This window comes from Protopterus annectens, chromosome 3.part0 (assembly GCF_019279795.1).
Source record: "Protopterus annectens isolate FY-2018-M chromosome 3.part0, PAN1.0, whole genome shotgun sequence".
Lineage (NCBI taxonomy): Eukaryota > Metazoa > Chordata > Ceratodontiformes > Protopteridae > Protopterus > Protopterus annectens.
Window position 1 is genome coordinate 1,891,176,731 of NC_056731.1, and position 23,409 is coordinate 1,891,200,139.

Here is a 23,409-nt window from a genome sequence, read left to right on the forward strand (position 1 = left end):
TTTCTCCATATATTGTTCCCACAATTTCCATTTTTTCTATGTAATTTACTTCTACCCATCCCACTTCTTGTTCTTTTATCTTTGTTACAATATTCACTACTTCAATTATAGCTGGTTTAGATTTAGATTTTCATTTTCTAGTAATTGCTTTTTTGGCAGCTACCAGCATTAAACTTAAGGCCTTACTATGTCTAGGCATTTCAGATCATGTATCCTAACTAAAAAAAAAATAATTTTCTTAGTTAAACTGATTTGCTCTCCCAGTATTCCTGACATAGTATACTGCAGAGAATTTTTAAAGTTTGTCAACTCATTACACTCCCAAAACGTATGTTCCCAGTTACCTTATTCATCCCCATCACACCTACCTGAAGAAAAATTTCTTTGGAGTCTGCTTTGGGATATAAAAAGTATCAATGCAAGCACTTCAGGCAAAAATCCTAAATCTTCTAGATTTTGTTGCATATTTGGGATCTGTACATACATCTTCCCATTGTTTGTGAATTGCATATCTAATTTCTCTTCCCAATCTTTTCTGACCTCTTGTGATTGATTCTAACAGTCATCATGTAATATTTTCTATGCCCTACTAATTATTCCTTTTTTAATAGCAGCTTCTATTCCAGATTCCCTTAAATACTCAACCAGTACAGGTCTTTCTTTTAGGATTCTCCTATCTTTTACTGTTTGTCTGTTCTGTGATACCAATCCCGGTTAGGGAAGACAATCACTAGCCTGCAGTCTAAATGCCTTCTTGACCTCTTCCCATTCTGTTACCTTTCCTTCTATAATTATTTGTTCCCAATACCTTAGTTCCTTTGCCATCTTTCTCCAGTAAATTCCAGACCCCTCTTGCCTATTCTGTGTATGCCTAATTGTAGTCATCCCTATCGTCAGAATCTCCTTTCTTCATTCCTGTGTTGGCTTAGTTCTTGGTACACTTTCTGCTACTTTATGAAAGTAATGCTTTGTATGACTGTTATTCTTCTTGAGGATCTGCATCCAAAATCCTATTCTTATTGTTTGAATTACCTTCCAGCTTCACCATCATCCCTTTCCACTTTGAATTGTAGCTTTCTGCATGAATTGTAGCTTTCTGCATGTGATATGTATAAGACCTTGCAGTTTCTGCATTATCTTTTGTTTGGTCTCTTCCCACATATCCTTAGCTGACATAACCAAATCCTTTTAATCCATACTTCTAAATACTTAATCATATCCCCATAACTATGGGTATTGCTGGACCAATTCACGTGTGGGTACACAGTTTATAGCTACTGCCTTTGTTTTGTCTTCATTCATTTTATATTCCAAAAATACTTGAAACCGTGTCAGAATGTTCCATAACACTGAGATGTCCTTGTCCCTATGACCCTAAATAGTCACCTTTCCTCCTTGGCTGTTTACCTTGAAAAACAACATCTTAAGCTGTTGGCTCAGGGTGCTGTGATGGAATCTTCCCATCCTGAGGGTCAGCTGTCAGCCAAGAAAAGGCAAAAAAAAAATCCTCTGGTTTTATACAGCTGCTGTCCACCCACCCCTAGATGTCTCTCTTGAGGCTGGTGAAAGCCTGGAAGATTGGTCATTGACTCTGCTTCCTCTGCCGCACCCCAGTTGGAGGCTGGTATGGATCTGGCTTCTTGAACATCCTCAGAGGCTTTGCAAACATCTCCAGACTTTGAGGAGGAACCTTGGCTGATTATATCCAGAGGAATGAGGGATTCCGCAAGTCTTAGTAAGAGAGGAGATCCCTTCTATTCTTACTGAGTTTCGAAAGGGTCTGACCCTCCTACGGATGTTCTTCATGTCACATTGCTGCAGTCCTTACACTTGGGTAGTCCGCTGTCCTCGGTCGGCCCGAATATCAAAGTATAAGGCTGACGTCGGTCAAGGCGCATTTGACTGACATCAGGACGTCAGGGTACAAATGCACATGACCGACGTCATATCCTCAGTCTTTTTTGCCGCATGGTCCGATGCAGAAGCAGTATTGCAAGTGCCGGTTGGCGTTCTGAAATTTTTCGTTTTCGGAGTTTCAGACAGAGTCAAAGTTGGCTAAGTACCCCGTTGGGGAATATTTTAGTTTTTTCTTGCCTCAGTGGTTTACCAGATGTCAGAAAAAGTGAATAATTGTATTTCTTGTGGGAAACAGATACCGCATAGAGACTATCATACTTTGTGTATTCCTTGTTTAGGGCCTGAGCACGGCGTTGTTGGGTGTCGCTCTTGTGCTAGATTCAATAAGCGCACTATAAAGAGGAGATTAGATTGTGCCAGGTTAGTCTTTGGGAAGCGGTGCAATTATAAAATGCCGTCGGATGCTCCGACGCCTGCTTCTTCGAAGAAGCGCAAGGACAAAGCAGTGAAGCCTAGGCTAGAAGAACCATCCGTACCGGACGCCGGTTCTTTAGAGGTGTCGGTGGAGCCGGTGGTTCCACCGGAGGTTTCTTTGGGATCCCAGGGAGAGACCTTGTTATTGCAGGATGTGGCCTCTCAGGAGGCAGGTCAGGGTGATGGGGCTTCTCAGGTTACTATACTCCCCTCCCTGCCTAGGGTGGTTAGGCCCTCTCCTTCTGTTTCCAAGGCTACTCCTAGAGGCAGGCCAGGTTTAGCTTCAGTTGGTGTCACCCCTAGTTCTTCTGGAACTGTGCCCAAGAAGCATATGCTGAAAATGGCAGAAGATTTGATTACTTTGATTAGGGGTTCTTTGCCCCCTCCTGATAAGAGACCTAGGGTGGAGCCTGGGCTAGGGAGTTTTGAGCAGGCTTAGAATGTTTCAGAGTCTTCGGCTGAAGACTTGCAGGAGTATTCTCCTTATTCTGATTCTGATGTGGATGATTCTACTCCTGCTTCTCCTCCTGAGGATTTTTCTTTTTCAGAAACTCTTCATTCCATGAGGGAGCATTTTAAGTGGGAAGGTCAGGACTTCTCTGATTCCAGGAAAAGGCTTAGGGAATTTTTGTTTTTACCCCAGCATAGGCCTTTGGCTATACCTCCTGTTTTGGATGTAGTGGAAGATGTTTTTACAGAAGCTTCTCTTAATCCTGATTCTTTGCCTCCGGCTCCTGTTAAACCGGATAGGTATTACAGGGTGCCTGAAGTTCATAAGTATCTTTTAAGAGTCCTAGGGCAGACCCAGAAACTGTTAGCCAGGGGCCTAAAGGTGTTAAGGCTTCTGTTGTCAAGAATCCGGTTCCTGCAGATAAAGAAGCCAGGGCCTTGGATAGATGGGGAAAGAAAGTTTATACTTCTTCCACTCTAGCTATGAGGGCTTTGAATTGCCAGTTTCACATGTTAAAATACCAAAACTATCTCCTTTCACAGTTGAAGTCTAAGGTTGATGCTCTGGCGGAAGGTATTGATTGTAAAGAGTTACAAGATTTAGTACATGTTTCTGAACAGGTGGGTAAGCATTCTTTGCAATGTGGTTTTGATGCTGTACAGGCCTCTTCTAGGGTGGCTGCCACTGGGTCAGTTCTTCGCAGGCACGCCTGGCTGAGGGATCAAAATTTATCTGATCATGTTAAAACAAGGATTTTAGATGCTCCTTTACAATCTGATGTGTTGTTTGGTTCTCCTGTTGAGGCAGTTTTAAAGAAAATGGAAGACAAGGCTAAGTCTATGCAGACTGTTAAAGATTTTTTGCAGGTTCAGCCTCCAAAGTTTAGTAGAAATTGGCCTGCTAAAGGGTGGACGTATCCTTCTTATGATTCCCATTCTAGGGGTAGATCTAGACGTGGTAGGGGCAGAGCTCAGGGCTCTTTCAGGCCTAGAACAGGGAGTTCTCCTGCACAGTCTTCAGGTGAGGGCAGGGGTCAGTCCTTTCGTAAACAGACCCAATGACCTACCTTTTCAGCTTCCAGAGCCTTCTCGTCTGGCAGCACCTTTGGGAGGAAGGTTGGCACTTTTCAAAGAAAATTGGAGTTTAATTACCCAAGACAGATGGGTATTGGATATCATACACCACGGTTACAGGTTTTATTTCCATACCTTGCCTCCTTTCAAAGGCATGCCAGACGTTCCTCCTCAACAAAGAATAGAGGCTCACAAGCAAATTTCTCTGTTACTTCAACTAGGGGCCATACAGCCGGTCCCTATGCCAGAAGTGGGCCTAGGATTTTATTCTCGCCTGTTCCTAGTACCAAAGAAGGGGAACACGTGGAGACCAATTTTGGATTTATCTATCCTCAACACTTATCTGGACATTCCCAAGTTCAAAATGTTGACGTTACAACAGCTTTTACCTCTGCTGGGCAAAGATCATTGGATGGTAACTTTGGATCTCAAGGAGGCTTACCTTCATGTTCCTATCAGACTAAGTTGCAGGAAGTATCTGCGTTTTCGAGCTGGGACTTCTCACTATCAGTTCTCTGCATTGCCCTTTGGCTTATCTACTGCGCCCAGAGTGTTCACGAAAGTTCTGGCTCCAGTGATAGCTTTCTTCAGGCTAAAAGGAATACAGATCTATCCTTATTTGGACGACTGCCTGATTCTGGCTCAAGGAAGGAAGAGCTTCTTCATCATTTGGAATATGTGATAGCAGTGCTAAGATGCCTGGGGTATTCTGTGAACGAAATAAAGTCCAGTCTAGTACCCTCTCAGGACATGTGCTTTCTGGGTGTAAGACTGAATACAGCATCCCAGATGGCCTTTTAACCCCGGACAAACAAAAGAATCTTTCCCTTTACTTCCATCAACTATCTCATCAGTCCGGGCTGACTGCAAGGACAGTCCTTCAAGCCTTAGGGTTCATGGCATCTTGTATTCTGGTGCTTCCCAATGCCAAACTGCATATGAGGAAGCTGCAATGGTATCTCAAAAATGTATGGACACAGCACTGCCAGGATCTGGACACTGTCATTCAGATAATACCTTGCATTCAAAAGGAATTTTTGTGGTGGGCTCAGGAATGTCACCTAAACAAGGGACTCTCTGTGACCCGGCCAGAGGCGAGTCAGATTTTAACGACAGATGCTTCAGACAAAGCTTGGGGAGCTCATCTAAATGGAAAGTGGATACAAGACAAGTGGCCTGCCAGACTACAACATCTACATATCAACCTGAAGGAGATGTTAGCAGTCCAATTTGCATTAATAGCTTTCAAGGATTTACTTCTTCCAGGGCAGGTGTTGATTCTAACAGACAACACAACTGTCATGTGGTACATCAACAAGCAAGGGGGAACACATTCTTATCCTCTATGCAGGCAAGCAATGATTTTGTGGGAGACTGCTCTCAGTTTACAGCTCAATCTTCAGGCAAGGTTTCTGCCAGGAGCACAGAACTCCTTAGCAGATGTGTTGAGCAGACAATTATGGATCCCCACGAGTGGAAATTGGATCCTCATGTATTTCAGAAATTGACAGTGTCATGGGGAACTCCAGACATAGATCTGTTCGCTTCTCCACTAAACCATCAGCTGCCAAAGTATTGCACAAAAAGGTTTCATCCCACAGCTTGGAAAGTGGATGCTCTTTCTTTCAATTGGAGCAATCTTCATGTGTATGCCTTTCCACCTCTGCCTCTCCTCCCAAAGGTACTTCTAAAGGTCAGACAGGACAAGCCAAGGATGATTTTAATAGCTCCAGATTGGCCTCGACAGCACTGGTACCCATTACTGAGAAGTCTGGTACAGAAGCCTCCATGGCCTTTGCCTTCGATTCCACACCTGTTGTCACAGGAGGACAGCCATTTGCTCAATGTCAAACTTCACTCTCTTCACCTAACAGCCTGGCATATTCTGTTTTGAACCATAGAGGGTCTCAACTTCCACAACAAGTTTTGAATGTGATTTTGGAAGCTAGAAGGCCTAGTACAAGGAAAGTGTATGCAGATAAATGGAAGAGATTTTTATTTTGGAGTGCAGCAAAGGATTTTGATGTTTCTGAGCCTAATTTAAGTGTGGCTCTTCAATATCTTACTGAGTTACTGGACAAAGGTTTGTCCTTCTCTTCTATTAAGGTTCATGCTGCAGCAATTTCAGCTCACTATGAATGTGACCCTCCATTGTTTTCTCATCCTTTGTTCAAGCAATTTCTTAGAGGGGCAAAGAATATAAGACCCCCAGTAGAGCTCCTACTCCTGCTTGGGATCTCAATTTTGTGTTGGAGAAACTCACTCTACAACCTTTTGAGCCTGCAGCTACTTCTGAGTTGAAATATTTATCATGGAAGACTGCCTTTTGTTGGCCATTACCTCTGCAAGAAGGGTTTCTGAATTACAGGCCCTTATGGCGGTTGAGCCTTTCTTGATTTTCCATAAGGATAGGGTATCTTTACGCACTAATCCTTCCTTTATGCCTAAGGTGGTTTCTAGTGTGGCTTTAAACCAAACTATTCATTTGCCTACTTTTTATGCAAATCCCCAAAATAAAGGGGAAAAGATTTTGCACACTTTAGATGTACACAGGCAGTTGCGATATTATTTGGACAGAACTAAAGGGTTCAGGCAGTCTCAGCAGTTGTTTGTTTCTTTTGCTTTGAGTTCTCAGGGCAAGCCTGTGTCAAAACAAACTATTTCTAAGTGGATTGGGTTTTGCATTGCTTTCTGTTATTCCCATCATGGCAAGGAGATTCCAGTTGGGATTAGGCCTCATTCCACTAGGGCTACTGCCACTGACAGCCTTTTGAGGGGAGTGGCAACCAAGGATATTTTGGAGGCAGCTACTTGGAGTTCAGTGCATACTTTCTCTAGGCATTATCACCTACCACTTTACTCTAAATCCAGGGCTGGTTTTGCCACTGCTGTTTTGCAGGGCATTTTGGCAGCTCCTGCTTCCTTGTAGTTTGGCCATCCTCCCTTACCTCTGCTTTGGGATTCTACCCAAGTGTAAGGACTGCAGCAATGTGAGATGAAGAACATAGTACAGTTTTGTACCTACCATAAATGTAGATGTTCAAAGATCCACATTGCTGCAGTCCAATTTACCCTCCCTCCTTCCCCTCTGTAGTTAGAGGTGGTTGTGTGGGTTGGGTTGTAAATATTGTGTATATTGTATATATTGTACATATAATTAGTGCAAGGGTGGTTGGTTGTTTGTTTGCTGTCTTTTGGTTTTGACCTTTATGTTTAGGGTCTTCTGACATCTGGGGCAAGAAAAGACTGAGGATATGACGTCGGTCATGCGCATTTGTACCCTGACGTCCTGATGTCAGTCAAATGCGCCTTGACTGACGTCAGCCTTATACTTTGATATTCGGGCCGACCGAGGACAGCGGACTACCCAAGTGTAAGGACTGCAGCAATGTGGATCTTCGAACATCTACATTTATGGTAGGTACAAAACTGTACTTTTTTGCTGCTGATGTCCTGCAGGAAAAAAGAAACAGAAAGCATAGCTCCCCTGCAGTTAAGTATCTCCAGTGAGAATGGCTGGATTTTACTTATGATTATTTAACACTTTAATGGATTTAAAGCCTTCTCAGCGGGTGTCTTTGCCCTGCCCCTCCCTAATCTTTCACTCCCCTTAAGAGACCTAGGGAGCAGGATTTCTTTAAGGATCAGGGAAGAGTTGTTGGCCTACTCTTTTCATATTCCTTCCCCCTTGGACTATGTCAGAGGAAGATTATTCTATCAGTCCAGATTCCCCTTTAGAAGAACTCGCCTGTGGGGACATTATTTCCTGTATGATGGAATTCTTTAAGTGGGATTGTTATCAGGTTTCTGATGGGCAGCCACTGTGGTGCAGCTGTTAGCATTCCCACCCAATAGTAAGGGGTTCTCCAGTTCAATTCTTGACTGGGGTGCCTTCTGTACAGAGTCTAAATGTCCTCCCAGCGGTCGCATGGGTTTCCTCCAAATGCTCCGGTTTCCTCCCACATCCCAAAGATATGCTGTAGGTGGATTGGACACACTAAATTGGTCCTCTGTGTCTGTGTGTGTGTGTGTGTGTGTGTGTGTGTGTGTGTGTGTGTGTGTGTGTGTGTGTGTGTGTGTGTGTGTGTGTGTGTGTGGAAGTTTGGGAACCAGGCTGGCAACACAACACTGTAAAACTCCACTGCCAATCATTCTGCTGACCATTGTTCTACTGTGGTGACCCCTAATGGGAAAAGCCAAAAGGAGAAGAAGAAAATAATATTGTCTACAAGTAAATCCAATTTTTTTTCTTACCATCCCTATTATGTCCTTGAATTTGAGTTCTTTAATTTATTTTCCCATTACTTTAAATATAACTCAAAAAACAAAGGGGAAATATTGCATTCCCTGATTACAGGAGTAAATGTGTTTCCTTCTGCCTGGTGTACAGTCACTAATAATCTTCCACAAGCACTTTATTGTCCCGAACTTTTAATACTTTGCCCTTTTGTCACAGTTTTGTCAGGATCAGCTCTTTCTGCTGGTAGGTTTGCATTTTTATTAATAAAAGTCCTGGCTGCTTTCTCATGGCCATGTTTGGATCATGCACATGATGTGCTCTTTCAATTAACAAACCCTGCTGTGGAATACCAGTCTTGTTGCTTATTTGTGTCTTCTTAAAATTGATACAGTCTGCTGCTTCTAGTTTCTGTAGTACAGCAGAAAATCTCAGATTTACCAACATGCTCCATCCTCTAATTCTGTTGTTTTTTTTTTAAAGGTTTCTTCTGAGCATTCTCATACTTATCCATCCTTTTCTTCATTTCGGCCTTTGATTTTTACAGTTTTATCAACTTTTCTGAATATCTGTTTAAAGCCTCTTCCATTTTTCCAGCCTTTTGTTGTTTTATTTGATATCATTCAGTGTTTCATTTATTTTAATAAGCTCTGAACACATTTGACTTATTTTTTTCCTCTAGATTACTGAAAGCCATGTCTTGCATCAAAGCTGGAACTTGACCTGATTTTTGCTGAATAGCTGCAGGATTCTTCCCAGTCAGTGTTTTCCCTTCACCTTTTCTAGTTGTTTTTCTTTCAGGCTGTACTTCTTTTATGATATCTAGGCAGTCTACTTACTTGGCAGTGTTCTTATAGCAGGTAATTCACAGCATCTCTGGCTGCAATTTCTCATTTTCTGTTCTCTAAGGAGAGAGCTGAAGTTAAGCTGTTCATAAGTGTACAGCCATGTTGCAAGTCTAATGAGAAGCAGCTGTTAACTAGGAAGATCACAACATGGACAAATCCTGTTTCATAATTGGAACAAGTTGTTTTGATCAGTTAATATGATTCACTACTTACTGTGTGGATACTTGTTAAAAAAAATTCTAAGCAATAAATATGCAGTAAACCCATTTGATGTGGAATAGGAGCATTTTTAAGACTCATAATGAGATGTAGCTGAGAGGTGTTAGTGGGAGGCTACTGTGTAAAATAGCACAATGCTGTGGTATTATACACTTGTATATTGTAACGAACTATGCACATATTCAGGTAAATTGTGTATTGCACTGAACAGACTCAACATTTCCCTTACCATAATTAAAATGATTGTGAATGTGTTGCAGTTAGTTTGAAGGAAACTCTTAAACATTCTTCTGTAGAATGTGTTTCAGCCTTCATTTATGCCTTTCATCTAAACATCTTAGCTTTTTTATAATTTGTTTGATCCCCCTAATTAGAATTTATTTGTTTAGTTTTTCCCCACTGCAGTTTCCAGTTTAGTATCTACAAGTCTTCTTAACTTCAAATGTTTTTTTAGATTTTGACAGATTATTATTCTTTTTAATCATTTGTCTCATTCCTTTGATATTATCATGTCCAAGGCAAGAAATGGCCATTACTGTCAAGATTTTAATTTAACAAACAATAAGCAGTGAGAACAGTTACTGTGCAGCTCAGTCCACAATAGGTAACGTATGAGATCTGTATATGCAGCAGTTAGTTCATAGGTTGGTACTAGGCTGTCAGCCCTAGGGCCTATACAAGCCTAGCCATATCAATTCCCTGGCTATTTCTTCCCAGAATATTTGCTTCCCTGGTCCCCTTTCTAGCAGGGTGACTGACGTGATCCCCGGGGTGAATTTCCTATCTCCCATCCAGTCATCAAGGTTCCTTTTGAAGAGGGCCAAAGAGGCACTCAGCTTGACATGTATGGGCAGTGTATTCCAGAGTATGGGGAGTCTCTGGGTCAGGAACCTATCCCTCCAGCATGTTTTGTTTATTGTGATGACCAGATTTAGATCCCTGGAGCGTGTAGCTCTGAGGGGATTGGGATTTCTTTGAGTGTAGCATGTCCAACAGCACTGGGGTTGACATGGCCTTGTATGTTAAGCAGAGATCACCTCTGCGTAGGCGATATGTGACAGAGTATAGCTTTAGTTTTTTTAGACTATCAGCATAGGGCATCTGCTTTAGGCCTGTGATTCTTTTAGTGAGGTATTTCTGTGGCCTTTCCAGTTGTTGCAGATGTCTTGTGAAGTACATACCAAATAGGGCGTTGTACTCAGTAATGGGTCTAATGAGGGATGAGTACAGTGGGACAATGACCTACTTTTTTCTGGATGAAAATCCCTTAGTGTTGAGGTGTGCCACATAGAAGGATTTCTTGACTATTGTGGCTATGTGGTTATCGAACGTGAGACCACTGCCACCTGTGTCCCTAAGTCCCTTATCACACTTTCGATGTTTAGTGTACTGCCACTTAAGTGGTAATTCATGGGTACATGATTTTTCCCAAAGGGGATAACTATACATTCCTTGGCATTGAGCTTGAGCCCATGGCTCTGGCAACAAGTTTCTGTTTCTGTAAGGCCCTTTTGTAGAATATCCACATCATTTGGGGATTCAATAATGGCTCCCAGTTTGCGGTCATCTGCAAACTTTGTTAGCCAGAGTCCCTTAGTGCTGGCCTGTACTTCAGAGAAGTAGATGCCAAACAAGAGCGGTCCCAGGACTGAACCCTGAGGTACTCCGCTTGTCACTTGTCTGGAGCTGAATTTTGAGTCGGCTACTTTTACAGCATGGGTTCTCTCAGTAAGCTAGTTGGCAACCCATCAAGTGACGTAGGGATTAATTCCCAGCTTAGTAAGTTTATCTATGATTCCAGAGTGGGGGATGGTGTTGAAGGCCTTGGCAAGGTCCAGATAGGCTGTGTGGACCGCCTTACCCTCGTCCACGGCTCTGGAGACTGATTCAAAGAAGTCAGTCAGGTTGAAGAGAGAAGATCGGCCCTTTACGAAACCAAACTGGGTGGGGTCCAGTGTTTGAAGGTTGCCAATGTCTTTGTTTATAAGTTCCATGATTATGCGTTCCATGGCTTTGCAGATCAGGCTCGTCAGAATGATGATACGATAGTTCCCAGGATTCAAGGTGGATCCCTCCTTGTGAAGTGGGATAACTGTAGCTGTGTGCCACTCGATGGGCACGAAGCCTGAGGTGGGGCCATGATTAAACATGACACTTAGGTGAGGTGCCAGTTCATTTTGTAGTTCATGTAGTACACAGCCCGGGATGTCGTCTGTTCCCATGGATGCTGTATTCTTAGCTTTGGAGAGTGTGTTTCTTACTTGTGTGGCCGTATCAGAATTTGGCAATCTTTTGGTATTGAGATGGGCCCTTTAGGGGGTGAGAGGGGGGTGAAGTTGGCACTGATTCGATCTTCCAGGATATTGTCAATATCCTTGGGATCAGTATATTAAATGCCATTCTGTTGTAGCTCAGAGCAGATCTGAAGATTGCCGTTTAGATTCTTGACATAACTATAGAATGCCTTGTGGTTGTCCTTGGAATCTTTGGCAATTTTATTTTCATAACTAGCTATGGAGGATTTTATGAGGGATCTCAGCTTTTTACTGATGCTGGTAAGGGAGTTTTTTGCATCCTGGGATTTTCATCTTTTCTGTAACAGTTTCTTCCTTCTATTGTGTAGTTTGTTTATAGTAGGGGACCACCAGATTGGGTTCCTTTTTTTGGAGAAGACCATCTTGGTTCTGTTTGGAATGGCATGATTCATGCACGAGTGGATTTACTCGCACAGTGCCTTAGTGTAGGATTCAGTGGTCAAACTTCCCTTTCCCATCTGCATGGGTGTCATGAAGTTTGTCACTTCTGACTTGAGTAGCATGAAGTTAGCTTTGGAGAAGTTTTTTATGGAGGTTTCCCTACTGGGGTGTGGGATGTGGACATCAAGGGTGATTAGCTTATGGTCAGACCTGACCAACGAGGGGATGATCACTGGAGTGGAGCATCGATCTCCCATGTTGGTAATGACCAGGTCTAGGATATTTGAGCCCCTGCTGGGACTATGGATTAGTTGGTCCAGGGCGTTGGAATTTATGAATTCCAAGAGCCGTTGGGCAAAGGTGTTGGTACCCGAGTAGTTTTCCCAATTAATGGCAGGGTAGTTGAAATCACCCAGTATTAGGGTGTTTGGTGGTACCTTAATATTATCTAGTATGTTTAGAAAGGTGTAGTGAGAATCTTGGGGCATGGTGGGGGATCTGTAGCAAGCTACAATTTGGATTGCAGTCTTGCCTAGTGTTAGTTGCACTTGTAGAATTTCAGATGCATTGTGTTGGGCAACTAGTCTGGAGGTGTGAATGTCCTTGGTGAATATGGACACTCCTCCGCCTTTAGTGCTTCGTTCCTGGTTTGGTCCGATAAGTGTATGAAGAGTTGTAGCCTGGTATTGCAGGGGTGCTCTCTGGAGCCTTGAACCAGGTCTCAGTTACTGCACAGATGTCAATGTTCTCCATTTTTAGGAGTGCCTTGGGAGAGTGCTTTTTGAGGTTTAGTCTTCTAGCATTGAGCAGCATTACCTTCAGATTTTGCATGCTTATATCTGTTACGGTGGTGGTTTTGTCCTTTGAGCCTTGCCTAAAAAAGGCACTATAGGGGTGACAAGAGCCTTAGCCAGTAACCTGAATCCCAGGGGCAACAGGTGCAGACCATCTCTGGATAGTAGACACCCATCAACTAGAAGCTGGCTTGCAAACATTTTTGATAATATTGGAAGTGCTTCCTTCTGTAACCTACATAATCATCTGGTGTTTACAAGTATGTACCTACTGCTCATCCAGAGTGAATAACATGCTGCATCCCATGTAGAATTCCTCTGCATACTGTGGAACAGCTATAATTTTGATAGATCAAAATCCATTTATATTTGTTTAAAAAAAAAAAAAAACAAAAACAGCGGCATAATACAAAATACAGCAACCAAATGACAAAAGGTTTCACAAGGCTGCACGAAAGGAGTTACAGAAACAATGTTAAGATTAATCACTTTTGTTCTTTTAATAAAGACTCAGAACTTTATCAGAATCGAACTGTTAAACACTCAGCCACATTTTAAAAATGGTGACTGAAAAGTCCCATGTTCACAAATGTCCAATCACCATCCCCGAAGAACTCATAGGTAAAATTTAAGGATACTGTGTGAAACAAAAAACACAGTGAAGCCTAGTTCAAATCTTAACAGTTTAAGCAAATGATGTCTCTGTAGCCTCTGTGCATGTAAAAAGCACTTTGTCAACTGTCTCATTTAAGCCTGGATATCTGTCCGATCTTAATCTAATCTGCCATTAGGACTCTTGGCATTCCAGCCTTACATTATAGTTGCTTGAAAAAGCATTCATGTCTACTGCATCTAGTACAAAGAACTGACATTTCTTGAAGTCCGTACATTGTAAGGAGTGTTTTGTTGCAGCATTTTTTGGCATACCCAAAGTGCACAAGAACAAGTCTAGTCCACCCTTCAGACCTGTTGTGGCAGTAGATCATTATAAGACGGAATCAGTCTCTGTTTTCCTCGAACACAAACTTAACCCAGCTTATTAATATTTGAACTAAACTATGTGTTTTTAGTTTCACACTGTATCTTTAAATTTTACCTTTGAGTTCATGGGTATGGTGATTGGACTTTTCGGTTACCATTTTTAAACTGTGGCCGAGTGTTTAACAGTTAGATTCTCATGAAGTGCTGAGTGTTAAAAGAAACAAAGCGCTTAATCTTAATATTGTTTCTGTGACTCCTTTCATGCAGCTTTGTGCAACCTGTTGTCATTCAATTACTTTTTAAACAGTAAATTAATGTTCCCATGGAAAATGAAAAAAATGATTGTGTTACACCATGTATTTCCTGATAAAATCAACAATATATGGAAATACCGGGAGTAAAATGAAAAAGATTATGCAAAAAAAAAAAAAGGCTTTTACAGGTCTTGCTTACAAAAAATGTATTTATTAGCTTCATTGGATATGATAATAAGCCTGTGATACTGGGTATTTAAAAAATTCATTGGGTATACAAATCATTGATTTACTGGGAAAGTACTCCATTTCTTTTTCATTAAAGTGGGAATTAGCTTTATATTCTGAGTTTAGTGATGTAAAATTACTTCAGCTGTTGAGGAAAATGAAGACATGTCTGATTCAGAATCATATTTATTCAGTGTAAAATCGTATTTGGTGTGCGCTGTTAACATAATAGATTGTTTATGATGAACTCTTCAGACAGTTCAGATTACTGGCATTGTAAAAATGTATATGCTCATTTTTTTATCATCTTTGGTGGGCTTGTCCTAAAGTATGATTGTTAGAAGAAAAATGAGTGGATCTTAATTAATGAAATAATTCCTTTTAGACTTGAAGTCATATTATTGCAAGTTACAGGATTTACCAAAGATATATGTAGTAACATTACTTCAGCAACAATGGCAACAAAAATATTTATGTTAAATAATTGGAAAGCATCACCAGTGCCACATACAGACTTAAACAGAGTAGTCATTATATTTGAATTATTTATTGCTTATTTGCTCAGGAACTTATGAAGAGCTAATTCTTGAATGGTGTGTTATTTTACTTGGTTATTTTTATTCAGGCTTTTCTATTTCTATCCTCCTCCTTTATATTATTTTATTTTTTATTAGTAATTTTCCTTTTTTTCTAACTTCATGTATTCTATACACACACACACACACACACACACACATATATATATATATATATATATATATATATATATATATATATATATATATATATGTATATATATTAATGTTTTACTGCTGTATACTACTTTTTAAAATAAAACAAATGTAGAATTTCTCTAAGTAATGGAACAAGGCTTATAATTTGATAATTTTAAAGCTAATTTTTATTTACTTGGCCAGTTTTTGGAATCTTAATGTGCTTTGTAGCATAAACCAGTAGAGGCTGTTTGGGGAAGGGGGCTGGCATAGAGGTGTACATCTCCTTTTAAGACTGCTACGTCTCTTCATTGTTTTCTACAGCATATAAGTGATTTGTTAGGCAAATCGTTCATGTTTTGTAAATTCACCACTATATACTACAAATCAATAAAAACATTGTGTGCCCCCAAAAATAGATTTTATATAGTATTAAATTAACAAAATGCTTTATCAGTCTGCTGAACCAACATATGTTACATCTGCATATAGTTGCTTTGAAAAAACATACCAAATGGATGTTGCAATGTTATAGTCCCAGTGGCTTATTTTCTGATGTTTTTAGGTTTAACTAGAAGGTGATAGTCATTTAGTTTAATTTTTAGCACAGAGTATTTTTCTTTCACTTCTTATAGGTGCATATCTTGCATAATTTTGAGCAACTTAAAATGTTTTAAAAATGAATGAGCTTTAAACACTGCGACAAACATGGTGCAGTGGTGTACTGTGACAGCATTGTCACCTCACAGCTAGAGGTTCTCCGGTTCGATTCTCTGCTGGAGTGCCTTCTGTGCGGAGTCTGCATGTCCTTCCTGCTTTCGTGTGGGTTTTCTCCGAGTTCTCCAGTATCCTTCCATGTTACAAAGACATGCATCTGGAGCGTTTCTCCCCGGGCCTTTGCTGAAAATTGGCTTTATTCCAAGTCAGACTTTCCCAGTAAACAAATGTTAAATAAACAAATACAAAATTTGCTTAGAGATGTTTAACAAGACAGAACTAACAGTTTGCTTTTACTCACTTAGGTTTAGGTTATAGATATGCCAAAATATCAAAAATCATTATTGAGCCTATTGTTGATAGTTAAATAAGCAGAAATACAAAAGTGGAAATCCAGAAATAAACCTGCATGTCCAGGTATAGACATAGTGGATAAAGTAGTAGATTTAGAGAATAGAACTGTGCAAGGTATCTTAATAAATGGGCACCTTGGATATATTGCACAATAACCAGCAGAAAATTTGAATTTTGACTGTTTTAGTTGGAGTTAAGGAGAATTAGCATGAAATGTTTTTTTTCTAGGAACATTTAAGTTATAACATTTCAGCATGAAGTTTAAGATGTTTGTAAATCACATTAGCAAATCTGAATGTTCTGTTTTGTTAAAAAAATGTATTTTGAATATAATTATGTTGGTAACATTTTCTTACAACAATGAAGTCTGTATAATTGATTTTTTAAGTTATATCTAGAAGTATGATAATCAGTCAGACTTGTTTATCTGTATGCCTGTGATGTGAGCTTATATGTAATATCTGTTTTAGGAACAAACCCATGTGCAGATAACAATGGCGGCTGCAGTCATCTTTGCTTCTTCACACCTCATGGCCTAAAATGTGCCTGCCCAATGGGATTAGAGTTATTGAGTGATATGAAGACTTGCATTATACCTGAAGCCTTTCTTGTATTCACCAGTAGAGCTGCTATACACAGGATCTCCCTAGAAACCAATAATAATGATGTAACCATACCACTAACCGGAATCAAAGAAGTATCAGCATTGGATTTTGATGTGTCTGACAGCAGAATATATTGGATTGATACTAGTTATAAGGTACTAATTTTCTTTTGCCTTTCTGTCATGTCTGTTTTCTTTATGTTGTATTGTTAAGTAAGAGTATGTGGAATTCAAATTCCTTGCAACTATTAGTCAGTTGACCAGTTCCTATTTTGTTAATATCCTACTTTGGTTGTTGGTAATTTGTGTGGTTCTTAGAAGTAGTATTTAGTAGATAATTACTTGATAACCTGAGAAGTATTCATCTTAAAGATTTCTGCTGCAGTAATATTCCCTGTGTATGGGATTAACCACAGGCAATTGTTAGTTCTTCAGGCCTAAATTCTGAAGCAATTGGACATCTCCAGAGCAGAGATGATAAATAAGCAGTTTGGATTCAGATCAGGATGCATCTCAACTGACCTAATATTTTGTAGTAAGATAGTTGAGAAGATGCTAGGGTGAGGAAAGAGTACAGCTTGGGCATTCCTAGACACAGAAGAAACATAAGACACGGCCCCAAGAAATCTGATTTGAGCAGTTATGCTCAGTTTCGAAGTTTCCAGAAACACAGGTAGAATTAGTGCAGACTGTACAAGGACACACTGACTCAAATATGAACAGTGTCAGTCTTACAGAGGATTAGGGTATGCATCAGGGTTCTGCCTTGAACCCACTGCTGTTCATACTGGCGATGGACTACATTAGGAAATGGGTTGTAGAGGGACAGATGAGCAGTTCCTGTAGGCAGATTGTGGCATTACAGGGAGACTCTGAGCATGAAGTTTGACAAAGTATAGAGGAATGGAAAGCAAAACTGAATATGGGATGAAACTGAATACAGGTAAAACAGTTGTAATAGCAACAAATGGGGGAAATCAGAAGAAGCTGAGAATTCAGATAGAATGGGAAAATAATGGAACAGGTAAGCAGCTTCAGGTGTCTGGGAAGTGTGGTAGAAGAAAAGGGAAGTCTGAATGAGGAGGTCAAAATTAGAATCAGAGGGACTGCAGACAGCTGTGAACAGGAGTAATGTATGAGTGCCAAAAAAGCTGTAAAGGTATGGTGTACAAAACAGTGATGCAACCAGTACTATACTGTACAGAAGCCTAGGCAGTGAAGGCAGAACAACTGAGGAAACAAAAGGTGGTGGAGATAAAGTACCTGAGTCAGGTGCTATGGTGCACTCTGTTGAACAGACTAAGAATTGAGGACATCAGAGCGGAAACCATAGAACTTCAGAGAGAACATGTTGTGGTGGTTAGGGCACATGCAGAAAGACAGAAGGCAATCTGTTAATGATGATTTGGGACAGACAGGAAGAGGGCAAGAGGAAATAAGGGTGTCCAGTAAACAGGTGGATGGATTTTGTCTGAGACGACCTGCAACAGTCAGGCATGACTGTCTAAGAAGGTAGGAGAGTGTTAGTACTATAAGTGAGACAGGGATAGTTGGCATGATACCTGAACACCATGTAGAAAATGGGGAGAGAGAGTCCGTGATGATGATAATGGTTGTGTTGGAAGTTCCAGATGTATTTTTTCTTTTCTGCATAAACAGAAACATCCTTGCCCATTAAGTGCAGGTCTTGATTATTAAACATGATGGATTTTGTCAAGAATGTCACCAAAGCCCTGGATGAGGGCAAAGTAGTACATACTGCCTGTCTTGATTTAGCCAAGGCCTTTGACACGTTCCCCACTCAGAAGTCATTGAGAAGCTCTCCCAGCTGGGTATTAACTGATACATCACTAGATGGGTAGCACACTGGTTCACCAATAGAACGCATACTGTCAAAGTTGGGGTTCCACCTCCACCAGTAGACCAGTTACCATTGGTGTACCACATGAATCTGTGCTGGGCCCTCTGCTATTTGGAATCTACTTCTTGGACATCCAGGGGAAAGTAGAAGGCCTGTGGCTTACCAAGTTCCCAGATGATTGCAAACTAGATGCAATCATTGAGCCTCCGACGATGTTAACATATTACAAAAGAGGCTAATGCAGACTAATTATTGATGCTAGGGTCATGGTCTAAAACTAAACGCAAAAAAAAGTGCATCATTATCCCCTTTGGCAAAGATGTGGTCCCTGCAAATGAAATTGTAGATAGCATCCCCCTAAGCTCAAACACAGTGGTGAGAGACTTGGGAACACAGGTTGACAGCACTTTAAACTTCGATAGCCGTGTCTCCACAGTGGTAAAGAAAGCCTTCTAGATTGCGCACCTCATAAATAAGAGCATCACATCTAAGACTAAGGATGTTGTAATTCCTTTGTACTCTACCCTTATTAGACCACTAATTGAGTACACTTCTGCCTTTTGCATGTACCTCACCAAATTCCTGCAACAACTGGAGAGATCCCAGATGTTTTTAACCAAGAAAATTGAGGGCCTCCAGCTCAGTTTGAGCTTTTTCATTGATTTATTTGTATTAGCTGCATTGCTGTTGCTTGCTCATAGCACACCATTGTGCACCAAGCAGAGGGGGGTAACTGTTGGAGTTTACAGATGCAAAAGCACCAGTAGAAGTATTTTCCCTTAGAAGTGGCTGCTGTCTAGCAGATTAGTTCTTGAATATCCCTCAGCTGTTCACTGAACCACCCAGCAGAGATTTTATCTCTACCTATCAACATCAGACCATGTAGATCCCCTTTTTTATAGACTTCCTACTATACACCCCATAGGTTTGTCACCCTAAAATATTTCCTTGCCTGATACTGCCCTCTTTTTCTCCTCATCTTTTGAGATACCAGGTTCAAACCTTGCATTATGGACTGTCTGTTTCCCTCTTTTTCTCCTGCCATCCTGGTGGACATAGTTTTTTTTTAGGCAGTGTAGCAACTACCTCATGTACACTGACAACCCCTTACTCCTAAATCACTAAAGTACAATTTATGAGAGATGCTGCTACACTAACAGTCTGGAATCGCTGCACTGTTGTGCCCAGAACAGCAACATTAAACGGGTTGTCAGCTCACACACCATGACTCCTGTTCATAATATGCACCCAACACACAAACCTTTGTATGCAGAGGTTTTCTCCAGAATCCTGCGTAAACACCAGAGACCTCCAAAACACAAACCTAACACAACACCTAAAGCACCCAGTATGCCCAAAAACATTACAACCTGTGTCTCACCAAATAGGCCCTTAAGGCAATGCACAACTATTCCAGATGTTTTAGTTATAGGTTACTGTATAGTGAGACATACAGACCCCCACACACCAGGACAAGGAGAAGGTTGCAGCCATCTGCTTGTCTGGTGCAAGGATTCACCAGATCACACGTACATTCAAGTCTCTCAACAACAAGTGCCATTATGACTCCATTATAGTTCGTGTTTGTGTGAACAACTTGAGACATACCTGTCTGGGACTGTATGAAGAGAGGCATGATTGAGTTCTTTGAATATGTGTCCCAGGCAGGTTTATCTCTAGCTTTGAGCAACATTTTACCCTCACCTAGGATATCATCACAATATAAACAGAAAATGATTGACTTCAATAATTGGCGTAGTTTCTGGTGTCATTCTAAGGGGATCCAGTTCCAATCAACCTGGGATGACATGGTGGATAGACCACTCTGCTTTGCCAGAGATGATGATCTTCTGGCACATTTAGGCTTTCATCTACTGGCTAAGGCATTTGCCTCCCCATAATGCCTTTTTTAAGCAAGATAACAACAAGAAAATTCCCAACGTGAAAATATCAAACACAAAGTAACTAAGGGTCATGCTTTCAAAATGCTAGGAGTTAAAATAAAAAACTGCACTGTCTGGAAACACTCCTCTCCCTGAAAGATGCGGATGTCTGTGCAGTCACAGAAACCTGACTCAAGGCTGCAGAAAGTACCCCGGCCTTGCAAGACTACAATGGCTTCTACACTTTCAGACCACAAATTGAAGATGTGAGAACCAAAGGAGGTGGAGTATACTGGTTAGACAAGAAAACTCTGTGGAGCTACTGCAAGTCCAGATTACTGTGAGTAAGGCCCCCCCCCCTTTCAGGTTATCTTCAGTTATAGGTCCCCTTTCATGAACGAAGATGCCTACACAGCTTATTTAGCCTACTTGGGACAGTTAAGGTACAACCTAACAGTCTAGTCATGGGTGACTTCAACTATCCTTCCATTAATTGGAAAACTTAATATGAGCCCAAACACACTTGCACAAAAGTTCCTGGACTTTAACTCAAATGCCCTGGAACAAATAGTGCAGCACCCCACAAGAGGCTCAAGTATTCTAGACCTGGTCCTCACCAATATTAGTGACTGATACAGTGCCTCAAGTGTTGGGCCTGCACTGGTTAAATTCTACCATTAAAGTCATTTTTTGAAGTTGCAATTGCACCAGAACTCCCCAAAGGAGAAGTCAGGCTAAAAAACTTTACCAAAGCTAACTGTAACCCTCCTAAGGGAAGGTATAATAGACTCCAGTTTCCACATATGGCATTGATGGCTATACTAAGGTATGCACTGATGCCCTGTATAAACATCTATGCAAATGTATAGACACAGCAGTACTGGATAGGATTAAAGCAAGATCCTTAAGAAAAATCAAAGCATCCTGGTGGACATCAAGCTTTAATAAATTGTACACTATGCGAAGGAAGCTGCTGTCTAAAAATACAAAAGTGAGCACCCTCCTCAGCCTAAACAAGCAAGTAAACCAACTCAAAATCTTCAGAGCAACCATGAGAAAAATTTAGCAACCATAGCCAAGGGTGACCGTAAGGCTTTCTTGTGCTACATCCTCAGCATAAAAGGTAGGACTCAGATGTGTGCTGAACTATTTGGGGAATGCATCACACACAATGACCCTGTGTAAATTACAAACCTGCTAGTAAACAGGTTTGGAAAAAATTTTAACTCCCTATCCCTTCCAAGAATACTACATACCATGTCTCCATCATGACCTCCTCCATGCATCTCCAAAGAGCAAGTCATCAATGCTGTCTCCAGGGCTAAGAACACAGCCTCAGTGGGATCAGATGGCATTCCAAGCTGCATTCTTAATGCTCTGAAATAAGAGTTAGCTACTCCATTAGACACTCTATTCAACCACAACCTCAGTACTGGCTTTTTATCCCCACTGAGTGAAAAACAGCGACTGTTATCCCCTTCCACAAGGGCGGCTTGGCAGCAGACCCAGGTAACTATAGACCCACAAGTTTAACTAGCCTCATCTGTAAGCCAGTGGAACATATCATTGACCTTGTAAATAAGGATATAGGTGACCTCCAAACCCTGGATCCACTCCAGTTCGGTTTTGTCAAAGGCAGGTCATTCCTGCTAAACCTGGTGGATGACTTTGAGAACCTGACCAGAGCCATAGACAAGGGCAAAGCCGTGCACACAGCCTATCTTGATGTGGCCAAGGCCTTAGACGCTATCCCACCTTCAGGCATCATTGACAAACTAACCCAGTTGAATGTCAACCCCTGTGTTGTCAGGTGGGTTGCAAACTGGCTCACAGATCGATAACAAAGTGGGAGACTTTGTCTACCAGTGGACCTGTCACCGTTGGGGTCCCACAAGTGTCAATGCTTGCCTCCCTCAGTATTGGCATATACTTTTCAGAAGTCCAGGCCAAAACGTAGGGGCTGTGGCTAACCAAGTTTGTGGATGACTGCAAATTCATTACTGTCATTCAATCCCCTAGTGATGTCAGCGTACTTCAAAAGGGGCTTACACAGGCCAATGATTGGTGCCAAAGCCATGGTCTTATACTAAATGCTAAAAATGCATCATCATTCCCTTTGGTAAAAACACTGTCCTTGCTGATTATAAAATAAACAGTAATACCCTAGGTACCAATTCAGTAGTGAGAGACCTGGGAACACAAGTTGACTGACATCAGCTTTGGTCACCATATGTCTACTGTGGTGAGGAAGGCATTCTACGTCACTCATCTGGTTAACAAAGGCATCACCTCAAGAGCAAAAGAGGTTATAACTCTCCTGTACTTGCCCCTCATCAGGCCTATTATTGAATGATGCTCCCTTTGAGTATGTACTGTACCAGACACATGCAGCAACCTGAGACACCTCAGAGATTTCTAACTAAGAAAATTCAGGGTCTGCAGCACATGTCTTAGATGGATAGACTGAAGTTGCTGTCACTGTATGCAGAAGCAGCATATAGACTACTTAGAGACAACTTATGTCTGGTTTACAGGGCTCTCTGACCCAAATCTAATGGAAATGCTGCACATCTGTAAGTCAAATGGGACTACAGTCACCCATTCCAGGGACCTCAGTCTAGCTTGAGACATAAACAGGACATGCTGGAGAGACAGACACATCTGTCAAAGGTTGCCACTCCTTTAGAATAGGCTTCCAATCCATATCAAGCAGCGCACCTCCATGACCCTGCTTAAGCACAACTTGGACAACTGGCTGGGAAATCATAAATTTCTGCCGGGGATTGCCCTGGTTTCTCTCCTGAACATGGGTAATCCTTGCTAGAAAAGACATGGGCATAGATAATTTCACACTCATGTAGTATTATATTGGGATTTGATGGCTAGACTTGTAAAGATCCTTGGCTCAGTAGCCTAGTAACATCTTATGAACCTGTGACCTACACAGAAAGACTTGAAGGCCCTGTCTCTGTACTCTGTGCCCTGCAAGCTGCAGAGAGGCAACCTGTGCCTAGCCTACAGAGTGATCTCTGACCCTGCCCTAATGGAAATACTACATGTCCACAAGTCAGGTGGTAAAAGAGTCACTTTCTTCAGGGATCTCAACTTAGCCTGTGATACAAACAGAACATGTCGGAGAGACATATGTTTTCCAGAGATTGACAC

The 23,409-nt window shown here is 41.3% G+C and overlaps 1 protein-coding gene across 1 annotated transcript in view; it reads left to right on the forward strand.

Annotated features, from left to right (window-relative positions):
* LRP5 (LDL receptor related protein 5) overlaps nt 1-23,409 on the forward strand; it is a 1,224,287-nt gene that overhangs the window by 793,832 nt on the left and 407,046 nt on the right. The window contains exon 8 of the mRNA XM_044065976.1: nt 16,367-16,656. Coding sequence (XP_043921911.1) covers nt 16,367-16,656 — 290 coding nt within the window. The remainder of the gene's footprint in view (nt 1-16,366; nt 16,657-23,409) is intronic.